Source organism: Hippoglossus hippoglossus, chromosome 16, assembly GCF_009819705.1.
Source record: "Hippoglossus hippoglossus isolate fHipHip1 chromosome 16, fHipHip1.pri, whole genome shotgun sequence".
Lineage (NCBI taxonomy): Eukaryota > Metazoa > Chordata > Actinopteri > Pleuronectiformes > Pleuronectidae > Hippoglossus > Hippoglossus hippoglossus.
This window is the reverse complement of record NC_047166.1, coordinates 8,127,782-8,147,258: the sequence shown is the minus strand read 5'-3', so window position 1 is coordinate 8,147,258 and position 19,477 is coordinate 8,127,782. Positions and strand designations below refer to the sequence as shown.

Here is a 19,477-nt window from a genome sequence, read left to right as displayed (position 1 = left end):
TCATAAAATATGTCAGACCTATCAAATATAATTGTACACATCATTTAATCTCAAGGACAACTACTTATAGGCCTTGATTTTAAAAACATGTTATTGAATAATACATTGTTTTTGAAGGCATGAACATTTATCAAACCGGCATTCTCCCTTGAGAAAATTCTACTTTTTTGTACAAAGAATAATTAAGACAAAGTAGCCTTTGGTACTTTTATTAAACAGTATATATATGAAAACGTTTCTTTAACCTTTAGATTTAAACCAAACATAAATCATTCAGTGTTATCATACACGACTTGGATTTTATTCCTAATTAAGATAAGAAATGTAGCTAAAAATAGGCCACTGTCGTCTAAATTCAGCATCGACTTTTCATTTGGACGGACAGGTTTTTCCCTCTCTGACCACCACACCCTCCCAATTCCTCCCCTCTTCTCTCCTCCTTCCTTGTTTCTCCTCTCTCCTTCTCTCCATCTCCTCTAACAAAACCCATAGCAGAGTCCCTCTGTTCTTCCACCCTGAGGCTGACCAGTGTGTCAGAGCTAACCAGGAGGAGAGAGAGAGAGAGAGAGGGTTCAGTTGGCCCTTTTTCAGGGGCAACCAAAAAGAGGAAGATGAGACAGATGTACAGAGCCCGTTTCATCTAGTGGAAAAAGAAAGCGGGAGAGGCCAGACTCTTCATGCCTCTCAGTTTTTTTCTATCTTTTTATATCATGACCCATCACGCTTTCCTTCTTTAGACAGCACTGGAGACCTAATGTTGCCTGAATGTCAGGCGCACCCCCCCCCCCCCCCCCCCCCCCCCCCCCCCCCACCCCCCCCCCCCCCCCCCCCCCCCCCCCCCCCCCCCCCCCCCCCCCCCCCCCCCCCCCCCCCCCCCTCTTCCTCCCTCTACCCCAGTCACTCTGCAGAATTTCAAAACCGAGTTGGTACAACAGCATATTCCTCACACTGTTTCCTTTTTACTGCTGTCGTTGGCCTACTAACCGCGGCTGCAACACTTCCACTGACAGCCCCGCTCCCGTACATCACCAGCCTTGATGCAAACATGTACCAGAGGAGAGAAAGATGTTATGTTGGTATGTTCATCTCTCCCAAACACAGGAAACCCATCGAAGTCCGACCTTTATTAGATTTTTCTTTAGACCCCCCCACCTCTTGACTCTTTATCTTTTCTATCTATTATCTTAGCAGGTGAGATCATGAGACCAGTACTCATGTGAGTGTAAAACAACAAGCACGTCAAAAGCTCTCGGATCTCGTTGTCTTTCCAAGTTGACGTGACAAGTTGTTGTTGTTTTCATCCTGAGATATTTGTGTTCTTTTAGATTTATTCACTTTTGCGGCCGTCACACGTTAAAAAACGTCACAAACGCACCGACACGCTCGCCGTGAATTTACCACTGGTTTTCCTGCTGCATTCTCGCGCTCCTGAGTTTTTACTGTCATGTGGGAAAAGTTCAGAGCAACTGAGTTGGACGTTTGCTTTCTCACATACAGATTGACTGCAAAATATCAAGAAAATGTTGGGAGTTGAGTGCATGTCTGAAAGCAGCTATAGAGACATATAAAAGAGAAAAAGACAAAAACAATCAAATTTAGAAAAGCACAAAGAAATTAGGCAAATAAAAGCTACTATTATCAATATTTCCATATTATCACCATGCAGTTCCTGTCATCTTAAGTGTTTTACCTACTTTCAGCCCACTGTCTTGGTTCATCAGTGTTAGTTTCAGTCACGGCTGGTAGCTTGTTTCACCAAAGAATTGCTCCCTGTGGAGCATTTAGCAGATAAAATAAATAAAAGAAACAACATATTCTGCACAGGAGTTGGTGGAGAAAAATCAGAGCTAAAATGAGAGTGAATATTGGTCTTACTTTCACCGAGAGGCTTGAAAGACGACTCCAAATGAATGATAATGTTGCTCCGTGTCTGCTGGATGTGTAAATAAGCAACTGTGAGCTAACAAGTTTACCATATCAACTTCATGGTGATAATATGTCAATATTGTATTTGCAGCTTGTTTACGCTGTTCCCAAGTGGTCCAAAAAAAAAAAATCAGTTATTGCAGGTTTAAAGATGTTTTTTTTTAAAGATTGAGAACTGATCCGACCTCTAGGGGAGTTTGCGGGAGGCTGTTTGAAGGATGCAGCGAAACAGCAACAGCACGATCACCTTTCGGCCTTCGCAGTCCTTGACCTTGCGCGAGTGTGTGAATCGTTTCATCTCTGTCAGAAAAACTTGTCCCTACCCAACGCACTCTTTCAGCAGTTGACTGAATTTTCAAAAAAGCCTGTGACTCATCAGCGCACCAGAGGGTTTTCAACAGCAGCGGTTTGTTTGCTAAAACTAGAGTAGGCCCGACACTTCACAACATGTGGAACCGCGGTTTCCTCTGAGCGGCGAGCGCGCTCTCATCAAGATGTGATTGTGTACAGTAACTCTGCGGCCCTATTGTGTGTGCTTGCCATTGTCACTGATAACTGTGTGATCCATCATCCGCACTGGGTTGTATGGGTGGCCTTTTGTGGGGAGAGCGCTCCTTTGTCTGGACTGTTGTGTCCACACGTCGCCCTGTGCCCAGTAAAATGCACACGTTGTGTTTTTGTCCTCACACGTCTCTGTGCTCTATCAGTCCACCGGCATCTTTAGTAAACAAAGTGCATTCTCTCTTTCTGTTCGCTGAGATGTGTGTTAGTGTGTCTATATTGATTCAGTCAATATCTATGGGCTCCATGTCTTATTTTGTGTGTGTTTGTTGTGCGTGTGAGTGTGTGTGTCTCGGCTACCTGAATACCTGTGTATTTGTGCCATATCTGCTGGAGACTGTGTTTACTGTGCATGTACAATCCATTACAATCTGTGAGCGTCTGTCTCTGACAGTCTGTGCGTGTGTGTGTGTGTGTGTGTGTGTGTGAGGAAGAGTATTCCCTGGGCTGCTAGTTATAATGTTTCTGGGGGTGATGGGGGGAACTTGAAAGCCCTGCGCTGCCCAAATCAAAACTAACAAGGAAATGATGGGGGCTCCTTTATCTCCTCTCTGGCCTGGGGGGCCGAGGGGGGCGAGAATGGGAGACTGGGGAGGGAGGGAGAGAAGAGGAGGAGGAGGAGGGAGGGAAGGAGGAGGAGGAGGAGGAGAGGGGGGGCAGCCTGGCTTCCTCTTTGATTTGTAAAAAATGCATTACCTCCGAAATCAAACGGAAAATTACTGCGCCGAAGCAAAACACACAGAGCAGGAGCGAGGAAGCGAGGGAAGGAGATGGGTGGGGCGTGAGGGAGGGAGAGAAGACAGTGGATAGGTGTGTGTGTGTGTGTGTGTGTGTGTGTGTGTGTGTGAATAGGAAGGAGGTGGGAAAGAGGAAAGGAGGATTCACCTGTATAGATACGCTGTTGGATCGGAAAAGGGAGGATGGGTATAGATTTGAGGCCGTGCATGCGTAGGTGGTACGAGAGATAGCCGGGGAGACCCTGACAGATGGGAGCGCACATATACATCATCCTCAGAGGAGACGAGCTTATACATACTGTGGACCGCGAGAATATGGAAAATGAAAGGGATGATGCAGCACTGATGACCTGTAGCCCACAGGGAGGAGGAAACTTATAGATTACTACCTCAAACACAAAGAATATCTTATTTTTTAAAGACTCCCACTGATCCCAGCTGAGGCCTTCAGTCGGATGAACAAGCCAGATATCAGCATTTTAATGGGAGGATGTGTGTTTTGAAATGGAGCCGCTTCTAATTGAATGAAGGCCAATGTGTGATTTGATGTCCCACTCGGTTACAGGCTATAAGTGTAGGATAGTTTTGTGTAAAAAAAAAATCCCACGTAAAATTGAGCAGCTTTGTGAGTTATGGTTGTTATTTGAACCCTCACGATAACTTTGTCTCATTATGGGAAAGTGCGGTGCAGGCAGAGACGCGAAATAGAGGAGAAGATGAAAAAAACGAGATAACATGAATGATACAGGGAAAAAATATGTGAGTGAGATAGGATGAATGCCAACTCTATATTTGAAGACAGAGGGAGCGGCTTGAGAACAAGAAAGATGAAGAGAGGGAGGAGAGAGCGAGAGGGGCCACAATCCAAAGGCTAGAAGCGGGGTGAGAGCGAGCGAGGGATGGATAGAAAGAGAGGGTCGGCCAGAGAGCGAGCGAGAGAGAGGGAGAGAGTGAGAAATGCCTGGAGTTAGCAATAATAATTTATACAAACACACCTTAATAATTCACGTTCCATTTCAATGCTGGAGGGAAAATCCAAAATTCACAGAGCATAATTAAATAGAGGCAGAGAGTGAAGGGAGAGATAGAGAGGCCAGCATTAAAGATACCAATGTAGCAGCAGGGCATCTCTTCCATCTGAGCTTTGTAAAACAACCCTGATGAAACTGTGATATCCAAACCAGACCCCGTCTCACAGTCCCCTCACTCGGCACGAATCCGCTCTCACCTTCTCCCCTTCAGCAGACTTGGGTTTTATTTAGGAGACGTTACTGTTTATCAGCTGTCATTTAATAAAAACAACCGACGCCTCCCTCGATCACACGGAACACACTGTGGTTTATGTTGCGTTCAGATCACTTGTTTGTACGTGAGACGAATGAAGCGATGTGATGGAGAAGGACTCAGCAGATTGCCTTCAGCTGTCGTGCACACCTGTGGTGCCCTGTTGGTGTTATCGAAACAAATGGTGCAAAATGACTAGAACTACAGATGTGCATTGTGCATTTGCTGGACATTTCTTTACTTTTACTTCTAAATTATTGTATCATATATAACTTGACACTAATGTATTTTTTTCCCCTTCAAATGTTACTTAAAAACTACAAGAAAACAACAACACTTATTGTTGAGGTATTTCTTCTTTACTTGAGAATTTCTGCTCTATGCTATTTAGTACATTTACTACACTTCAAATGGAAATATTGAGATTTACATTTTAACTTTACATTTACCTGACCAGTTGTAGTCACTAGTTACTTTGCAGTTCAAGATTTAACATTCAAACAAAATAAAGAGCTTGTAAAATATAATGCATTTTATCTGTCCAACAGCTTTTAGCTTCATCTTGAACAAATACAACAATAAACTCATTGATGCATCAATAATATATAACTTCCATTTTGTCTGAATAAACTCACATATCCCAACACAAAATGCATCTAAATACAACTCAAATTATGCAATAAGAATAAGTCAGCAGATTTAAGACATTTTAGACAAAGTGTTCTTAGTGCTCTTAATTCACAGTAAAATGAGAATTCAAATCTGACAAACTCCATTTGTCTCATTTGAACCCCTGAACAAGTGAACCCTCTCTCTTCAGGCCGACCATTAAACTTAACCGTTAGTCGTAGTTTACTTGAACATAACTTTTGCTGATATTTTGGACTTAAAACATAGTTTTTTACTCCACTCTGGGATAACCAAGTTGTATTATATATTTAAAAGAAAAACTGTTTTTAATGTATAATATGACTCAACTTTGACTTGGTTTTCAAAAGTTGATTTAATTCCTCCTGTTCATAAATGCAGTGTAGGAATGTCCACCCTGTTGCATCAAACACGGCCTCAGGTGACCACATAAGATTACATCCATCAAACACCTGATCTCAACCAAAAACATACGAAACATAACCTCGTCATATTTCACATCGATTAAAGGTATGTTTCTGAACTCCTGCTGCGCCTTTAGACACTTATGCAATCCCTCAGTTTTCAACAGAGTTATACATTTTTAACTTCAACTTCAACTCAAGAAAATAAACCATACTGGCTCGCGTTGGCTTTCGCAAATACTTTTCTATGAGATGTCATTTCATGTTCCTTATGCAGAAGTTAACTAATTGTGGTTTTGTGTCTTTCCTTCCCGTCTGCACCTTTTCTTTGTTTTGTTACAGGTGTTGTGGAGGCATGGACTGTAACTGCGTCAGTGATCTGCTGCTCCCCCCGGTGCCCGCACTCTGGACACCAGGTTAGTCCCAGTACCACCAATACATTTCTTTTATTCCTGACTGGGGTCAACTTTGTAAATTGAATGAAACCAGACAGGCAAAACAAGCAAATTTAGTTTTGTTAAAACTTCAGAAACATCGCTATCCTCATCATCGTCAATATTGCATGTTAAAATTCATATCAAAAGATTAACCATAGGCACGCACATTGCCAAACAAATTGAGTCAATGGTGATAATTGGTTGTATGTTTCTAATGTTTTTACAAGGCTAGTTAGTGCCAGATTCACTTTAGGGATGAGTTAAAAAGCTGCTTAACTCCGTCAGTGATGTGAATGCAGTCGGCTTCTAGAATTCAGACTCGAGCAGCATCAATCAGATCTCTCTCAGCGAGCTGTCATCATCGCACTGACCAATCTGTTCAGGCTAGAGGGCATTAGCGCAGACTAACATTGCTCAAGGCACGTGCTGTGATATTAAACACATAATCCCTCACCTCCATCACTCATCAGTCATTCAGACAGCAGCACGCCCCTCCCCACCCACCCGCTCCCTGTGCACATCGGGACCAACGACAGGCCCCCAGCCTCAACCTCCGCTCTTTCCTGCTTCCCTCTGCCCAGGGTTCGCCTTCCCAGACTGGGCCTACAAGCCCGAGTCAAGTCCTGGCTCCAGACAGATCCAGCTGTGGCACTTCATCCTGGAGCTGCTGCAGAAGGAGGAGTATCAGGGGGTGATCGCCTGGCAGGGGGACTACGGGGAGTTCGTCATCAAGGACCCAGACGAGGTGGCCCGGCTGTGGGGGCAAAGGAAATGCAAACCCCACATGAACTATGACAAGCTGAGCAGGGCTCTGAGGTATGAAGGAAAAACAACATCACCTTAGCGAGTTTTGCCATCTGTGCATGTGTTTGCACCCGATGTGTTGAATGTCAAGCAATTACACTGTTTGTATCAGATAAAGATGTTTATCACATTTACCTCGGTTTACGTAGATTGTTTACTCTTCTCGGACAGAAGCTTCACTTATTTTCCATGTTGGTAAAAAAATGGAGAGATAAAAGTGGGACTTTACCTAATGTCGATACCCTCAATTTCTCCTTATCTGTGAACACCTTAATGGAAAAGTTCACCATTGAGCTGCCAAATAGAAAATATCAATAGGGATTTTAAAATCAAGCGTCGTCCTGAAATTGCTTGGACTAGTTCTTCAGAACTGGTAAAGTGCTCGGTGCAGAACTTTGCCGAATGTGATTAAAACAATATTGTGCACACTCCATACCTTTAGCATTTTACACCCCCGGCCGCACTCAGTTTTCTTATGCAAATATACGCTACCCCAACTTGTTCTCGCACCCCCCTCCTTCTGCTTTCCTTTGGCCTCTTTTTAATGGGGGCTGTCGTCAGAGTCTAATTGTTATGAATTGGCTGGGGCCACAATTAGCCTCCTTAATTAGCCTCACTTAATTGCTCAATTAAGGGCCACGGCACAATTGCCACGCAAAGCAAAACACGTACACATCATTGCACCGAGTGCAGCCACTGTGGATACATGCTGATATGTACATGCTGCTGTGTTTGTTGATATAGTGCGTCTGCATAATGAGGCTCTGCTCACCAGTATTTAATGCTGAGGTTGTTAAATGCCTCCTGAGTGCGGCGCATTTACTCTGGTCACTTTAAAACAAAGAAATCCAGGCACTTAAAGAAATGGCATTTGAGATTCACGGCATCTCGCGATAACTCGTCAGCAGGTTTTTGGGTTTGCATCATCCCGCTCCCTTCACACACACAAGCACACACACACACACTTGTGCGCTCCCCTTCATCCCCACCTGAGCGCTTTGCTCCTCTTACCTGAGCCAGATGGCTCCATGTTTTGCCTCTGCCGCTGATCAACCTGGCATCCTGGCAGACTGTACGCTGTGACACCTCAGTGGGTGGCACAGGAAACTGGCTTGACGACGGCTCGACATGCCCAGCGGCAGACACCTGAGGTCGTTACCATGGAGACCTCTCTCACCGTCCCACCTCCTTGTAAACGCGCTTTGCCGTTGTGGCAGTTTCTCGTTGTCGTGTACATTTACGTGTTTCGGCTTTGATAGTCCATCTGCTTCTGATGATTCAAATTAAATACAAGGATGAAGACAATTCTTTCTCTTATACTTCTCATAAAATAAATTATTTTCAGTGACAAATTTGTGTTCATCTGAATGAAATCAATTTATTTGCCTTGTATATAGTGGAACTTTATTTCTAATTGTTTGGCTCACAATATCTTTTCATTCACTTTGATGCCATGATCCATACTATAATATATATAATTATGTAAAACTCAGGACATTTAGATTGATAAAAATAATAATATTAAAGGAGTATTTTTGTTTTGTTGTCGTTGTTTGTTCACTGTATGTGAAGGTCGACAGACACTTACAGGGATTCAGCTTTTTGACTTTTTATCTGTTAACAGCTGAATAAAATTTCCCTTTAAAGGACCATATTGTATTGAATGGAGGCAGCGAGACATGAATTGATCTGAGGAAGAAGGAGATGAATAAAAACAGTGGGAAATCAGCATAGCTCTTGCCCGCAGCGCTGCACTTGTTTACTTCTTCTTTTCTGTTAGTGTTGAAATACAAAACCTTGATGTGAGCATTATATTTAATCCTCCCCTCCTCTTTTCATTTTCCCTTTTCCTCTTCCCTTTTCCTTTATCCCTTATCCCCCTCACTCTATCCCCTTTTCAATATCCTCTCCTCTCTTTCTCTCTCTCTCTCTCTTTCTCTTTCACAGGTATTATTACAACAAGCGCATTTTGCACAAAACCAAAGGGAAACGTTTCACCTACAAGTTTAACTTCAGTAAGGTCGTGCTGGTGAACTACCCCATCCTGGACATGGCCAACTCTCCCTTCTTTCTGGCCCAGAATCACTTCAATGGGGGAACCACCGCACCCGAATGCACCCCAGAGGTACAACGGGTAGGAAGAAGGACCGGGGAGAGGGTTGGAGGGAAAGATTTAGACATATTTTGCTTTTCATTTTTTAATATTAATAAATACATTTACAGTCTGACACATCTGGTAAATTCGCCTCATACTGATTGAAATCTAAATTATGATACATCCATATTTATGTCTGTATGAAAAGTGATAATAAGAACATGATATTTAAAAGGTCAGGGAATAAAAAGAAGAGAAATTTGGAAGACACAGCTTTACTCTTTTTTTTTTTTTTAAATAATAATTTATTTCAGCTAATTGAAATATCTTTAACAAGTCCCTGCTGTGTTTTTTATTTTTTTTTTTAAACGAGAGAACGGGTCCAATTTGTGGTATGTAGCTTTTATTCACTGTCTCTAATGGCGATCGTAATAAAATACAAGTCATTATTTGCCCTGTGAGGTTGTTAAATTTTTACAATTATGTCAGAACACACAAAGAGGGAAACATGCACAAAAATGTTCTAATTAAGTTTGAAAACAATGTTGTGATTTTACTTGCAGGCCCATTGATGTGATGTGATATTTAGAGCAGATAAAACAATGAAGAAATCTATTTAAATTCTTCTACACTGAATTATGGACACAGCCACGCAGATTGTTTCAGATTACTCTACTTTTTTAACTGAGATGTGAGTGCACGTGTACAGATAATTTTATTTTGAAGCCCTAGAAAGAGCACGTAACTTGAAAGTACAGTAAGAGCGATTCATCCATCATTTGTCTGCGCCGTCCTTAAGATGGGATCAGGAGAGAGACTCTGAAGACGACAGCGGCGGGGGACGGTTTTAACTTGTCCTTAAAACAAAAGAAGACGTTATCCGCTCCTTCTCTCATCCCCGTCTCCGATGGCGTATCCATCTGTCATCGATTGAAAATGAAAGAAATGGAAAGCAACGGGGTCGCGTCAGATCAGATCAATGGCGGGTCATTAATGCGGTTTGTTAAGCAACGCAGATCTCGCAGCTTGGGAGTACAGTCTCGCCTTTCAAAACTTGGAGCTGTGGGTGACAGATTTACTATTGATCCCCAGTCCTTCTAGGTGGGGGAAACAAAATCCCCCTTTTGTCCCCTTGATTCCTGAGATTCAAGCGTTCCATTTACTTCTTTTTTTTACTCGTCTCCTTCACGTAATTTACACATTAACACTCACATGCACAGCTGCCCACATCCTGAATGGATGTCATTTTCTCAGATCTCAGTCCTATTCGTCCTGTGTCCCTTCGCACAAAACGGCCCTCAATCCCTCTCTTATCCTCTCTGCCCACAATCTGAATCGCTGGTCTCCATTTGACTCTGTACTCTTCCTGTCTTTGAGTCTCTGAGCCTCTGCGTCCTCCTTCCTCCCTTTTTACCCCAACTCCCATGGCACCCCCTTTTTTTTTTTATCCTGTCCTTGCTGCGACTGTGTCACTGTTTGCATCACACTCTGCTGGGTGCTGCTGTCAACATGTGACTTTGTGCCGCAGTAACACAGCAGCACCATAAGGCTGGATTTGTTTGATTTATTTAGGATGTTATTTTCATGGCAATAACTTGTTTTTAAAAAATTGTTTTCCTCTCTCTCTTCCTCTCTGTTGCTCAGGCCATACAGTCCCTGTTTCCCCGCCTGCCAGACTCCGGCAGAGGAACTTCCCTGTTTGATCGAGGGACCACAGCACCAGGGCCTGAAGGAGACAAGCTACGTACTGGGACACTTTCCCTTTCCTCAGTACAGGTGAGCTTGACAGGAGGAGAAAACTTGGTCCAAAACTTTTAAGTGCCGGTGCAAAAATAGGAATCTTTTAGTATCCCAGAGACAAGGCCCACTTCAAGAGGAAAAAAGACAGCTCGTGCAGAGGGTGTGTGCATAGGTGTGTGTGGCCAGTGTATACACAGAAAGTAGACCCTCCGTAACAAAGGGAGCAGGAGGAGAGGGTAGTGCAGGAATGAGGATATAGGGAGGCATGAGCATTTATTGTTAAAGGAAATAAGAGAGATGGTTTTCCCCGAGCGCCGCACGAGTGAGGCTGCGCTCCAGGTGAGACAGGCCAGGTTAGCTTGTGAATTATGCACATGGGGAGCAGTGGGGTAAGAAGCAAGGTGAAGGCTGGAGAGGTCCTCCACACTTCCCGCACGAATCTTTACATTTGTCCTCCTCTTTCCCCGCGTCTGATTGTAGACAAACGCAGCGTGGATCTGTGTATGTTTGCGTGAGTGCCGGTACGCTCGTATGTTAATGCGGCAGCCTTTGTTTGCTTTATTGCGCTCGCTGTATGAGCATCAGAATGCGTGTACGTATAGAACGAGAGAGGTGAACAGATGTAGTCTCACACACACACACACACACACACACACATGCAGTCTTCATCACACAACCTGCCCCCCCCCTCCCCCCTCCAAACCCCATCCCTCCCCACTCTTGTTTGTCCTCAGGTCCTTCCCCCCCCCCTTCTTCCCTTCTCACCCTCCTCACCCTCCCATGTGTCCCCACTGTCCTAATCCCTTCCCAGGCAGGAAGGCCCTAATTGAGGGTGCAGGCTTCAGTTTGTGGCCTGTGGGCACCCATTACTGTGTTTTCATAAGCAAGTGAGGCCTGCCTGACTGATTCAATATTCATGTGTCTGCCAGCTACTCCTGGCCCAGCACGCAGAGACTTCACCACTGTCAAATTAGCCCTGCATAGTAAATAACGGAGTGAAAGAGAAAGAAGCAGAGAGAGAGAGAGAGAGAGAGAGAGAGAGAGAGAGGGAAAGAGGGAGGAAGACTGGGTGAGGCGGAGGGTGAGAGAGAGAGAGAGAGAGAATCTTTGAGGTGGTTGTCAGTTGGAAGGAAGTACAGTAGCTTGCCATTGTTTGTTCATTAAAATTGAATTCCAGCATCAGCTCACATTTACCCCCTTTTTCTTTTAACAAGCGACGCTTACAAGGAGCCGAGTTCAAATATTGCACCACCTTAGAATTTTTTGCCTAATCTAAAATGATACGATCACATGTCAGAACAATGGGGGGGGGGGAATAGATCGACAGTTTTCTCTCTGTCAGTCATTTAACCTCTGGAAGTGAATGGACCGGTCTGCTGCTGCATTCTTTATTGTTTCTCCCATAGATTTTTCAACAAGTTGAGTGGCCCCGCTGTGACGATGTGGCACCAAATACTTCCTCCTCAACATACAGAAATAATACAACAACATTTTAAAGATGTAAACTTCATTACGTGTTTTGACATTTTTCTTTTTCCGCTGCAGTGCAGAATCTTTTTAGTTCTGATCTGCAGCAGTGTGAAGTGGGGGTGCTCCACAGTAATGGCATGCATAAATGAACCATCAGGTTTTTGTTGAAAGGAACCATGCCAGATTTGGCCCCTGTGGCTTCTGATTAGAATTGCTAATACCACCGAGCATAATTAGTGAACATTCTTGGATGTTGTATGTCAAGAAACCTTTGGCCCCTCTGAGTTCTAACCTCCATCTCTGGATTCTCTCTGTCCTAGGTGCCCCATGCTACTCCAAACCCCCGTCCCTGCTGGGCCCGTACCCTCGCAACCCACCCTTTGACTACCCCTGGGGCTTCAACCCCTACCTCCCAGGGGCCTTCTCTCTCAATAACTGCCCCAAACTGCCCCCTGGCTCCCTCTACCCCTCCCAGTTTTACCCCAACCCTTTGCAGAGCAGCCTATCCCAGCTGCCTCACCCCTTCTCCTCCCTGCTCCCCCCAGGGGACGCAGCTGGGGGTGAAAGGGGAGCGGCAGGGCAAACCGGAGGGACAAACGGCACAGCGGGTGGTCAGCCAATCAGACTCTGCCTGCCACCCTACCCAGGGAGCCTGACGCTTGGTCGGACGGACATTGGCAACGGGGCAACACTTGGTGATCGGGCGGAGGCCAATCCTCCAGGCTCTGGGCTGAGTCTGGGAGCAGTCGGGCTGGCAGCCGGAACTGGGGCAGACCAGCAGAGCCCCACGGAGAGGAGGGCTGGGGTGAAGCAGGACCCTGAGTCGGACTCAGACCTGGAGATCACAGATCTGAGCGACTGCAGCTCGGACAACGAAAACGAGCATGAGTTTGGCTTGAGGAAGGCATCAAGCCTGGCGAACCGGCCACAGATCCTGTTGGATGGAAAGAAAGGGAGCGCGCTGCCGCCGATCACCTCTCTCCCCCCGCCAGTGTCACCGCGTCCTCTGAAGAGCCTGATTCCCGTTAGTCCCCCTCCGCCATCCCTGGCTCCGTCACTTTCCCCTTCCTTGGCTCTGCGTGAAAGACACAGGGAGACAGAGACTCTCAAAATGATACACAGCTAATACATCCTGCGTCCACCATCTTGCCAGTCTATGCTCTGATAACTCTCTTCTTCTGTCCTTTCGTTTCTCTGAGAGGCTTTTTCTGCTTTAAACGATGAACTCTGCGATCAGTCTTGATAGATACTTTTTCCAGGGAAGGCAGTTAAGTTCTTCTCTCCTAAAATTACTGTTTCCCTGTTTGCTGTCTAAGTTTTTACTTGCCTACACTCCATTACACTACTGACTTCTCCATCTCAGAACATATGGGGCTTATGCTTTTGAGGGCATCAGCAGTCTGTAACACCGTCTTGTCTCTTCTGCTTTGACCGCTCACACTAAATGATCGCTCCATGGTCCGTAAACACGTTTACGCATCACGAGCCGTACTCTACAATTTGCTGTCCACAGACAAGCTATGACAGAAGGCATTGAGTTATTAATACAACAGCATCCCTATACTAACAAAACCAAACGAGAAATGATGCTCTGATCAACCCAATTTTACAGATTTGTACTAAATAAATATATGTAATATATATATATGTGTGTGTGTATATATATATTACATATAGAAAAATAATTTTGAGACATGGTCAAATACTGCCACCTAGTGTTTTGTTTAGTCAACGTCTCCTTCAGAGAGATCATCTCGTCTCCATGTTACTCTCGCCCCAAAGTTCATTTTGCACTTACTTTTATATGATATTGGTTCTTGCAGGTCACTTCAAATGTGTTTTTTTTAAAAAATCCATATTTCTAATAGTGCTAACTGTGATAGTCTGTGAATATTTATTTTGTCCTGTGGTTCAAGTATTTCCTGCACATTCTCCAAAAAGGGAAGAAAAAGAGAGCAGAGGGAGCTGGGCCAATCTAGATATTTGTATGAATATTTCTGTGTATATATTTTAATATGGTGTACATTACATTTAATTATTATTCACTATGATAAGATTTAGCTGTATTGTTGTGATTTAATTCCGTATTTAAACATGTTTGGAAAAATTATAAGCTTAGGTGTATCAAAGTTTAAATTATTAATGGCAGACGATCTGCACTCTGAAGATGTTTTTCTATGATGAAGACAGAGGTCACACTGGGAATTTTCTCTGATTTTCTCAACCCCAGTTAATTGTGCCCTTTGGTCATTTTTGCCAGATGCCCAACGTACAAACCCTTTGGGTTCAAATATATGCTGGTAGACCTATTTTTATAGTTAGCATTCACCCAGTGTAACTGTACTGTAATTAGTCAAATGTGAATAATACTGGGCTTTGCATTTTCTCGAAAATCTGTTTTGATTATTTTCCAATCAATGCTTTTTGTCCATGCCAGCAGCAGGGCAATCCGGTTAGGTTGACGACACCAGAAAAAAAGAAAAAGATTAAAAAACTGTTGATCTGTTTTCGTCCAGCATCCTTTCTCCGGCCCAGTTCCTCAGCACAGACTGATCAATAAACCATATTGTACAGCTTCGTAGACTTTAATGCCTATGGTTTGTCAAACAGTGGCAGTATATGATTAGTTGTGAAAGCTCTATTGTAAAGTTAATGTAAAGCTCTATGTTTTGAGTTGTTACAGGAAAGACCTCGCGTCACCTCCACGTGGACGACACTGACCAACAGCTGTAAATACTGTTTCCTTTGTGTGTGTATGTCTGTGTACACATCCAACAATGACAATGCAGTGGTTTGACCTGTCATCTCTCTTTGTTTTACTGTAAAGAGGAAAAATTGAAAGTGCAAAAAAGAAGAAAAAGATTCATATCTTCAAAAGCAATAAACATTATTCTGGATAGTGGACTGTTGTTGGCCGTGAGCTTGTTGAACTGATTCACTGTGTCACGGAGAGAAATGAACGGTGCCGTGACTCTTCCATCAAATCTCTGTCATCATCTATAAACTTCACCGCAGCTTTTTCATCACGCTGTCAGACACAGAGCTTTTTATACCAGAGAACAGACTCTGCTAATATTCTGCTGGACACCACAGTATATTTTGGATAGTTTGAATTAAAGTACATGTATTTAATCACTTAGTTAGTAAAATATAATATATATAATCCAGGTGTACCTGCTGATGTTATTTTCTTATATTATTATTTGAAAAACAGAAAATATTTAGCAGCTGATGATGTAAATACACTGTGAATAATTAGTCAAATTAAAACTGAGACATTTGATCTAATTATAGAACATTGATATGGATTTCTGTTAAAATAAATTGTTTCCACTTAATCGGATCAACCAAAGTATTAATTTAATTAATTCAGACTAATAACATTATTATATATATTTTCTTAGGCTGATATTGGTATGTATGTGAATATCTAGATTAAAAACAGTGCACACAACACGTTTCAAACACGATGCCATAAGAAAAAATCTTAAACAACCTGTGAAACTAATTTACGTTATAATTCAATTTAGAAATTGATTATTAAAATAATGATAACTCCTCATGTTGTTCTTTATATGGTGTGTATCACTTATTGTTTTCTAGGTTTAAGGTCTATATCTGTTCTCAGCAGTTGACACGATACAGAAAGGTTTGGACAATAATGAGAATAATTTAAATGTATTGATTTGAACAAAAAAATAACTGTTCAGCAAACACTCATATGTTATAATCCAATAATCAGAACATCAGAGAGAATGTAAACTTTACAATGAGACATGTCGTAGACTGGTGAGAGGTGTTGCTTATTACTATTGGGCTCCAGTCTGAGAAAATATATAAATATCCAAGGACAGCTCCTACATACAGTACACACTGATCAGCCACAACCTTAAAACCACTAAAAGGTGAAGTCAATATATTAAACAGCAAGTGAGTTGCCTGTTTTGAAGAATAAAGTCAGATCTTGGATCTGAGCGACTCTGACGAGGGTCACATTGTGACGGACAGACGACTGGGTCAGATTATAACTGACTGGTGTGCAGTGGTAAGTAGAGGAGGGTCATGGGTGCACAAGGCTCATAAATGCATGTGGAGAGTGAGGTCTGGTCACGAAGAACTGCTGCAGCCAAAAAACCCTGAAACCCTGGAACCCTGACCATGACTGAAAGCTGTCAGAACTAGGAGTGCATTGCTGCTTCCTGCGTGTGACGCTGCGTGCTCATGCTGACCCCTGTAACATGACGGGAGCAATGGAAGCAGGTGGCGTGGTCTGATGAGTCCTTTATGTCATGTGGATCATGGGGGGGGCGTGTGGGGGGGGGGGGGGGGGGGGGGGGGTGTGGGGCTCTACGGGGTTCACATCATACTGCAGTTTGTTGTTAGGGTCAAAATGACACAGCCACACAAACAAAAATGTATTTTAATGCATAAACACTGACGAGAGGGGGGGGGGCAATAGTTGGACTCTGGGTTTTGAACAATGAATATGACAATTCAAACACATAACAGTATTTTTTTAACTTGACATATGTGTCTTATAAACATTTGTAAGTTTATAAGGTGTTTACTATTATTATTAGGTGTTTATAAGGTTTGCTACACACCTGGATTTAAAGGAGATACAAAAAAAGTAGAAGGTACAATAGGGTTTTATTCTTGCAACATCCAAAGCAGAAAGTTGGAACAGAATAGACCTGGTGTTGAGCCACCGTGGACATTAAGACCTGAAAGTCATTCAGCGTTAAAAGCTCAAAATCGACCTGAGCTCCTTCTTTTACGAGGTCAAGAATGAAATGTGAAACTCAGACTTTATTCTGTTGAAGCCAAAGCTGAGTCATGACGATATAAAGCTTTTACTGGACCAGTTTTTTTCCTTTGGGTCATGTTCGATACCACAGGTCGAATTAGATGAGAGAAGGGAAAGGGCCCTGCAGGTCGTGTCAGTGTTTCTCCACAGGGTGGAGCATGAAACCCGGAGCGGAAGCAGTGAGAGACCAGACTGGGGTGAAAGTCTGATTTGAGAAATTCACTCTGCAAACACAAGCCTTGATTTCCCGACTTCCCAACATTTCCCGATTTCCCAACACGCATGTTCTTTGTGTTGTTTAAACAGCTGTCACCTCTACACACTGCCTCCACAACACAGGGTGTGAAATGCATTTATAACTTTACTTGTATAGCACGTTTCAACACGAGTAACAAAGTGCTCTAGATACAATAGATAGTTGAAATGAACAATAAGAAACTCATAAACAACAATTATAATAATGATAATGATGATATCATAATAATAATAATGATATCATCATCATTATAATAATTACAAGCATAATAATAATGCTTAGAACAATAATAATAATGATGATGATGATAACAATAATAACAACAATAATAATAATAATAATAATAATAATAATAATAATACGGACACTTAAACCAATAGACATAACATGATAAAATCTATTTATGAGCAGATTAAAGCTGCAGACCAGGAGGAACAGAAAACTAAAATAATGTGTGGCATGTTTGTGTAGGAACAAATAATTTAGGAAGAAATTATGCCCAGTTTTGGTCACTTAAGGTAAAATAAAATTAAACTGGGGAAATCATGTCGGAAAAAACAATAGATACATTTAAAATATGTGTGATATTCTAGGTGAGTAGTGTTCAAATGCTCATCAACGTAATAAAAACTCACATAATATACATAAATCACGTGAAGTACTTAAAACGTTCAGCGGGGGACGAGTTAGCGTGTGACACAGTGCGGAAACAACCCCTCACAAACTCACAATCAAGCGGAAAAACAAACAAACCGCAACTTATATCATTTAAAGTGGCGACATCTTTTCACACACACTGTTTGGATCATTTTAAAAACCTTAAATCGTGTGTTTCCTTCCTGTTTGTCGGCTCCTGTTCACCCTGCGCCTTCTTTTCTTCTGTGTACTTCCGCGTACAATGCCTCCCCCCCCCCGCCCCGCCAGCCGCCCCTCCGCTGACACACGGCAGCTCTCGGGACAGGAAACCAAACAGTCCTCTCCGCCTGGTGCTTTTCTCTTCGTTTCACGGTGAGTACGTGGGGTTTATTTTCATCCTCCTGCACCACAACTTCCACGGAGGAGACTCGGGACTCTCACGGTTTCGGTTCGACGTGTTTTTGAAAGTGGACGCGGTTGTTGGTTTTAAACCGAGAGAAGTGGCTCCGTGCGGGTTCCGCGCAGCAGACAGGGGGGGGGGGGAGTCCGCAGAGAGGAGGGCTGCGCTCGGCTGTGCGCTCGAACAAACCTCGGCCTCCTCGAATGAGAACCAGACTAAAAAAAAAACCCTCAACTTCTCCATGTAGCTTCTGTGGCGGATTCACTGTGAGCCCCGCGTGGAAGCTCGAGTCCGGAGTCACGCGTCAGTTCTGCGGGAGCAACAACCTCAGGTATCCCGCACGTTTGCTCCGTGCGTGTTTTCTGGCTCAGTCATGATGCGTAACATTTTTACGACTTCGTTTTGGTCTCATCACCAAACTACAAATCACTTTTTCTTATTCCCCGACGCGAGTTTACCGCAGAGTTGTCGGTAGTGGGAAGTTTGTATCGGTCGGTGACCTTGTGAAAGTTTGTTTTTACCTTCTCCTTCGCTGCAGGAGCTTCGTGAGGAGAGTTTCTCTCACAAGGGAAGTACTGATAACGAGTGTGAAGCTGCTAATTATACATTTTATTCTTTAATATCCCCTTTTTCTTGTTGCTTTTCATTTGAAACAATGAACAGGTGATCCTCTCCTCTGTTTCCCTCTCGCTCCATTGTTTTTTGCACGACACGAGAGGAGGCCACAGTTTAGGGCTCCAGTTATATCAAGATCAAGCATTTTAAGATAAGATAAGAAGACCCTTCAGCAAAGAGGGCAGTTGAATAATAGAAATCAGTACAAGACTGCAACGCAAACGCAAGGAAATATAAGAAATATAAATAATATACGGTGTAAACACATGAGATACAGTGTGTGCAGTCAAAACTGTTGTGCACGAGCCATTGAACTGCACAGGCAGAATATTGCACTGTTAAAAGTGCTTTATATGATTCGACAACATCAATAATCCTCACAATAAATGTCACATTGTTATTTCTTAAGCTAAACATTTACAAATCTGAAATAGATCAGCTACGTGTTGTATTTCCTCACTGTGTTTGCACTATGCATAAGCATTATGTTCATATATATATATATACATAGAACTTTTATTATATTATTGATATTGTTTTATTGCTCATCCTTACAACCATCCTCCTGCAGTCCCTCCTCTCTCTCTCTCTCTCTCTCTCTCTCTCTCTCTCTCTCTCTCTCTCTCTCCCTGTACCATTCTCCAGTGGTGGATGAAG

The 19,477-nt window shown here is 43.1% G+C and overlaps 2 protein-coding genes across 14 annotated transcripts in view; both read left to right on the top strand.

Annotated features, from left to right (window-relative positions):
* erfl1 (Ets2 repressor factor like 1) overlaps positions 1–15,008 on the top strand; it is a 40,337-nt gene extending 25,329 nt beyond the window's left edge. Inside the window, 6 exon segments of the mRNA XM_034611973.1 lie at positions 5,903–5,976; positions 6,579–6,813; positions 8,749–8,926; positions 10,541–10,645; positions 10,648–10,672; positions 12,427–15,008. Coding sequence (XP_034467864.1) covers positions 5,916–5,976; positions 6,579–6,813; positions 8,749–8,926; positions 10,541–10,645; positions 10,648–10,672; positions 12,427–13,232 — 1,410 coding nt within the window. The 5' untranslated portion in view covers positions 5,903–5,915 and the 3' untranslated portion in view covers positions 13,233–15,008.
* A 2,834-nt stretch (positions 15,009–17,842) lies between these two features.
* arhgef1b (Rho guanine nucleotide exchange factor (GEF) 1b) overlaps positions 17,843–19,477 on the top strand; it is a 39,200-nt gene continuing 37,565 nt past the window's right edge. For 7 of the 13 annotated variants that reach the window (XM_034612321.1, XM_034612314.1, XM_034612315.1 and 4 more), the window contains exon 1: positions 18,119–18,177. The gene's annotated coding sequence lies outside the window, so the exon portion shown is untranslated. The other 6 variants (XM_034612317.1, XM_034612318.1, XM_034612322.1 and 3 more) reach the window with 5 other exon arrangements.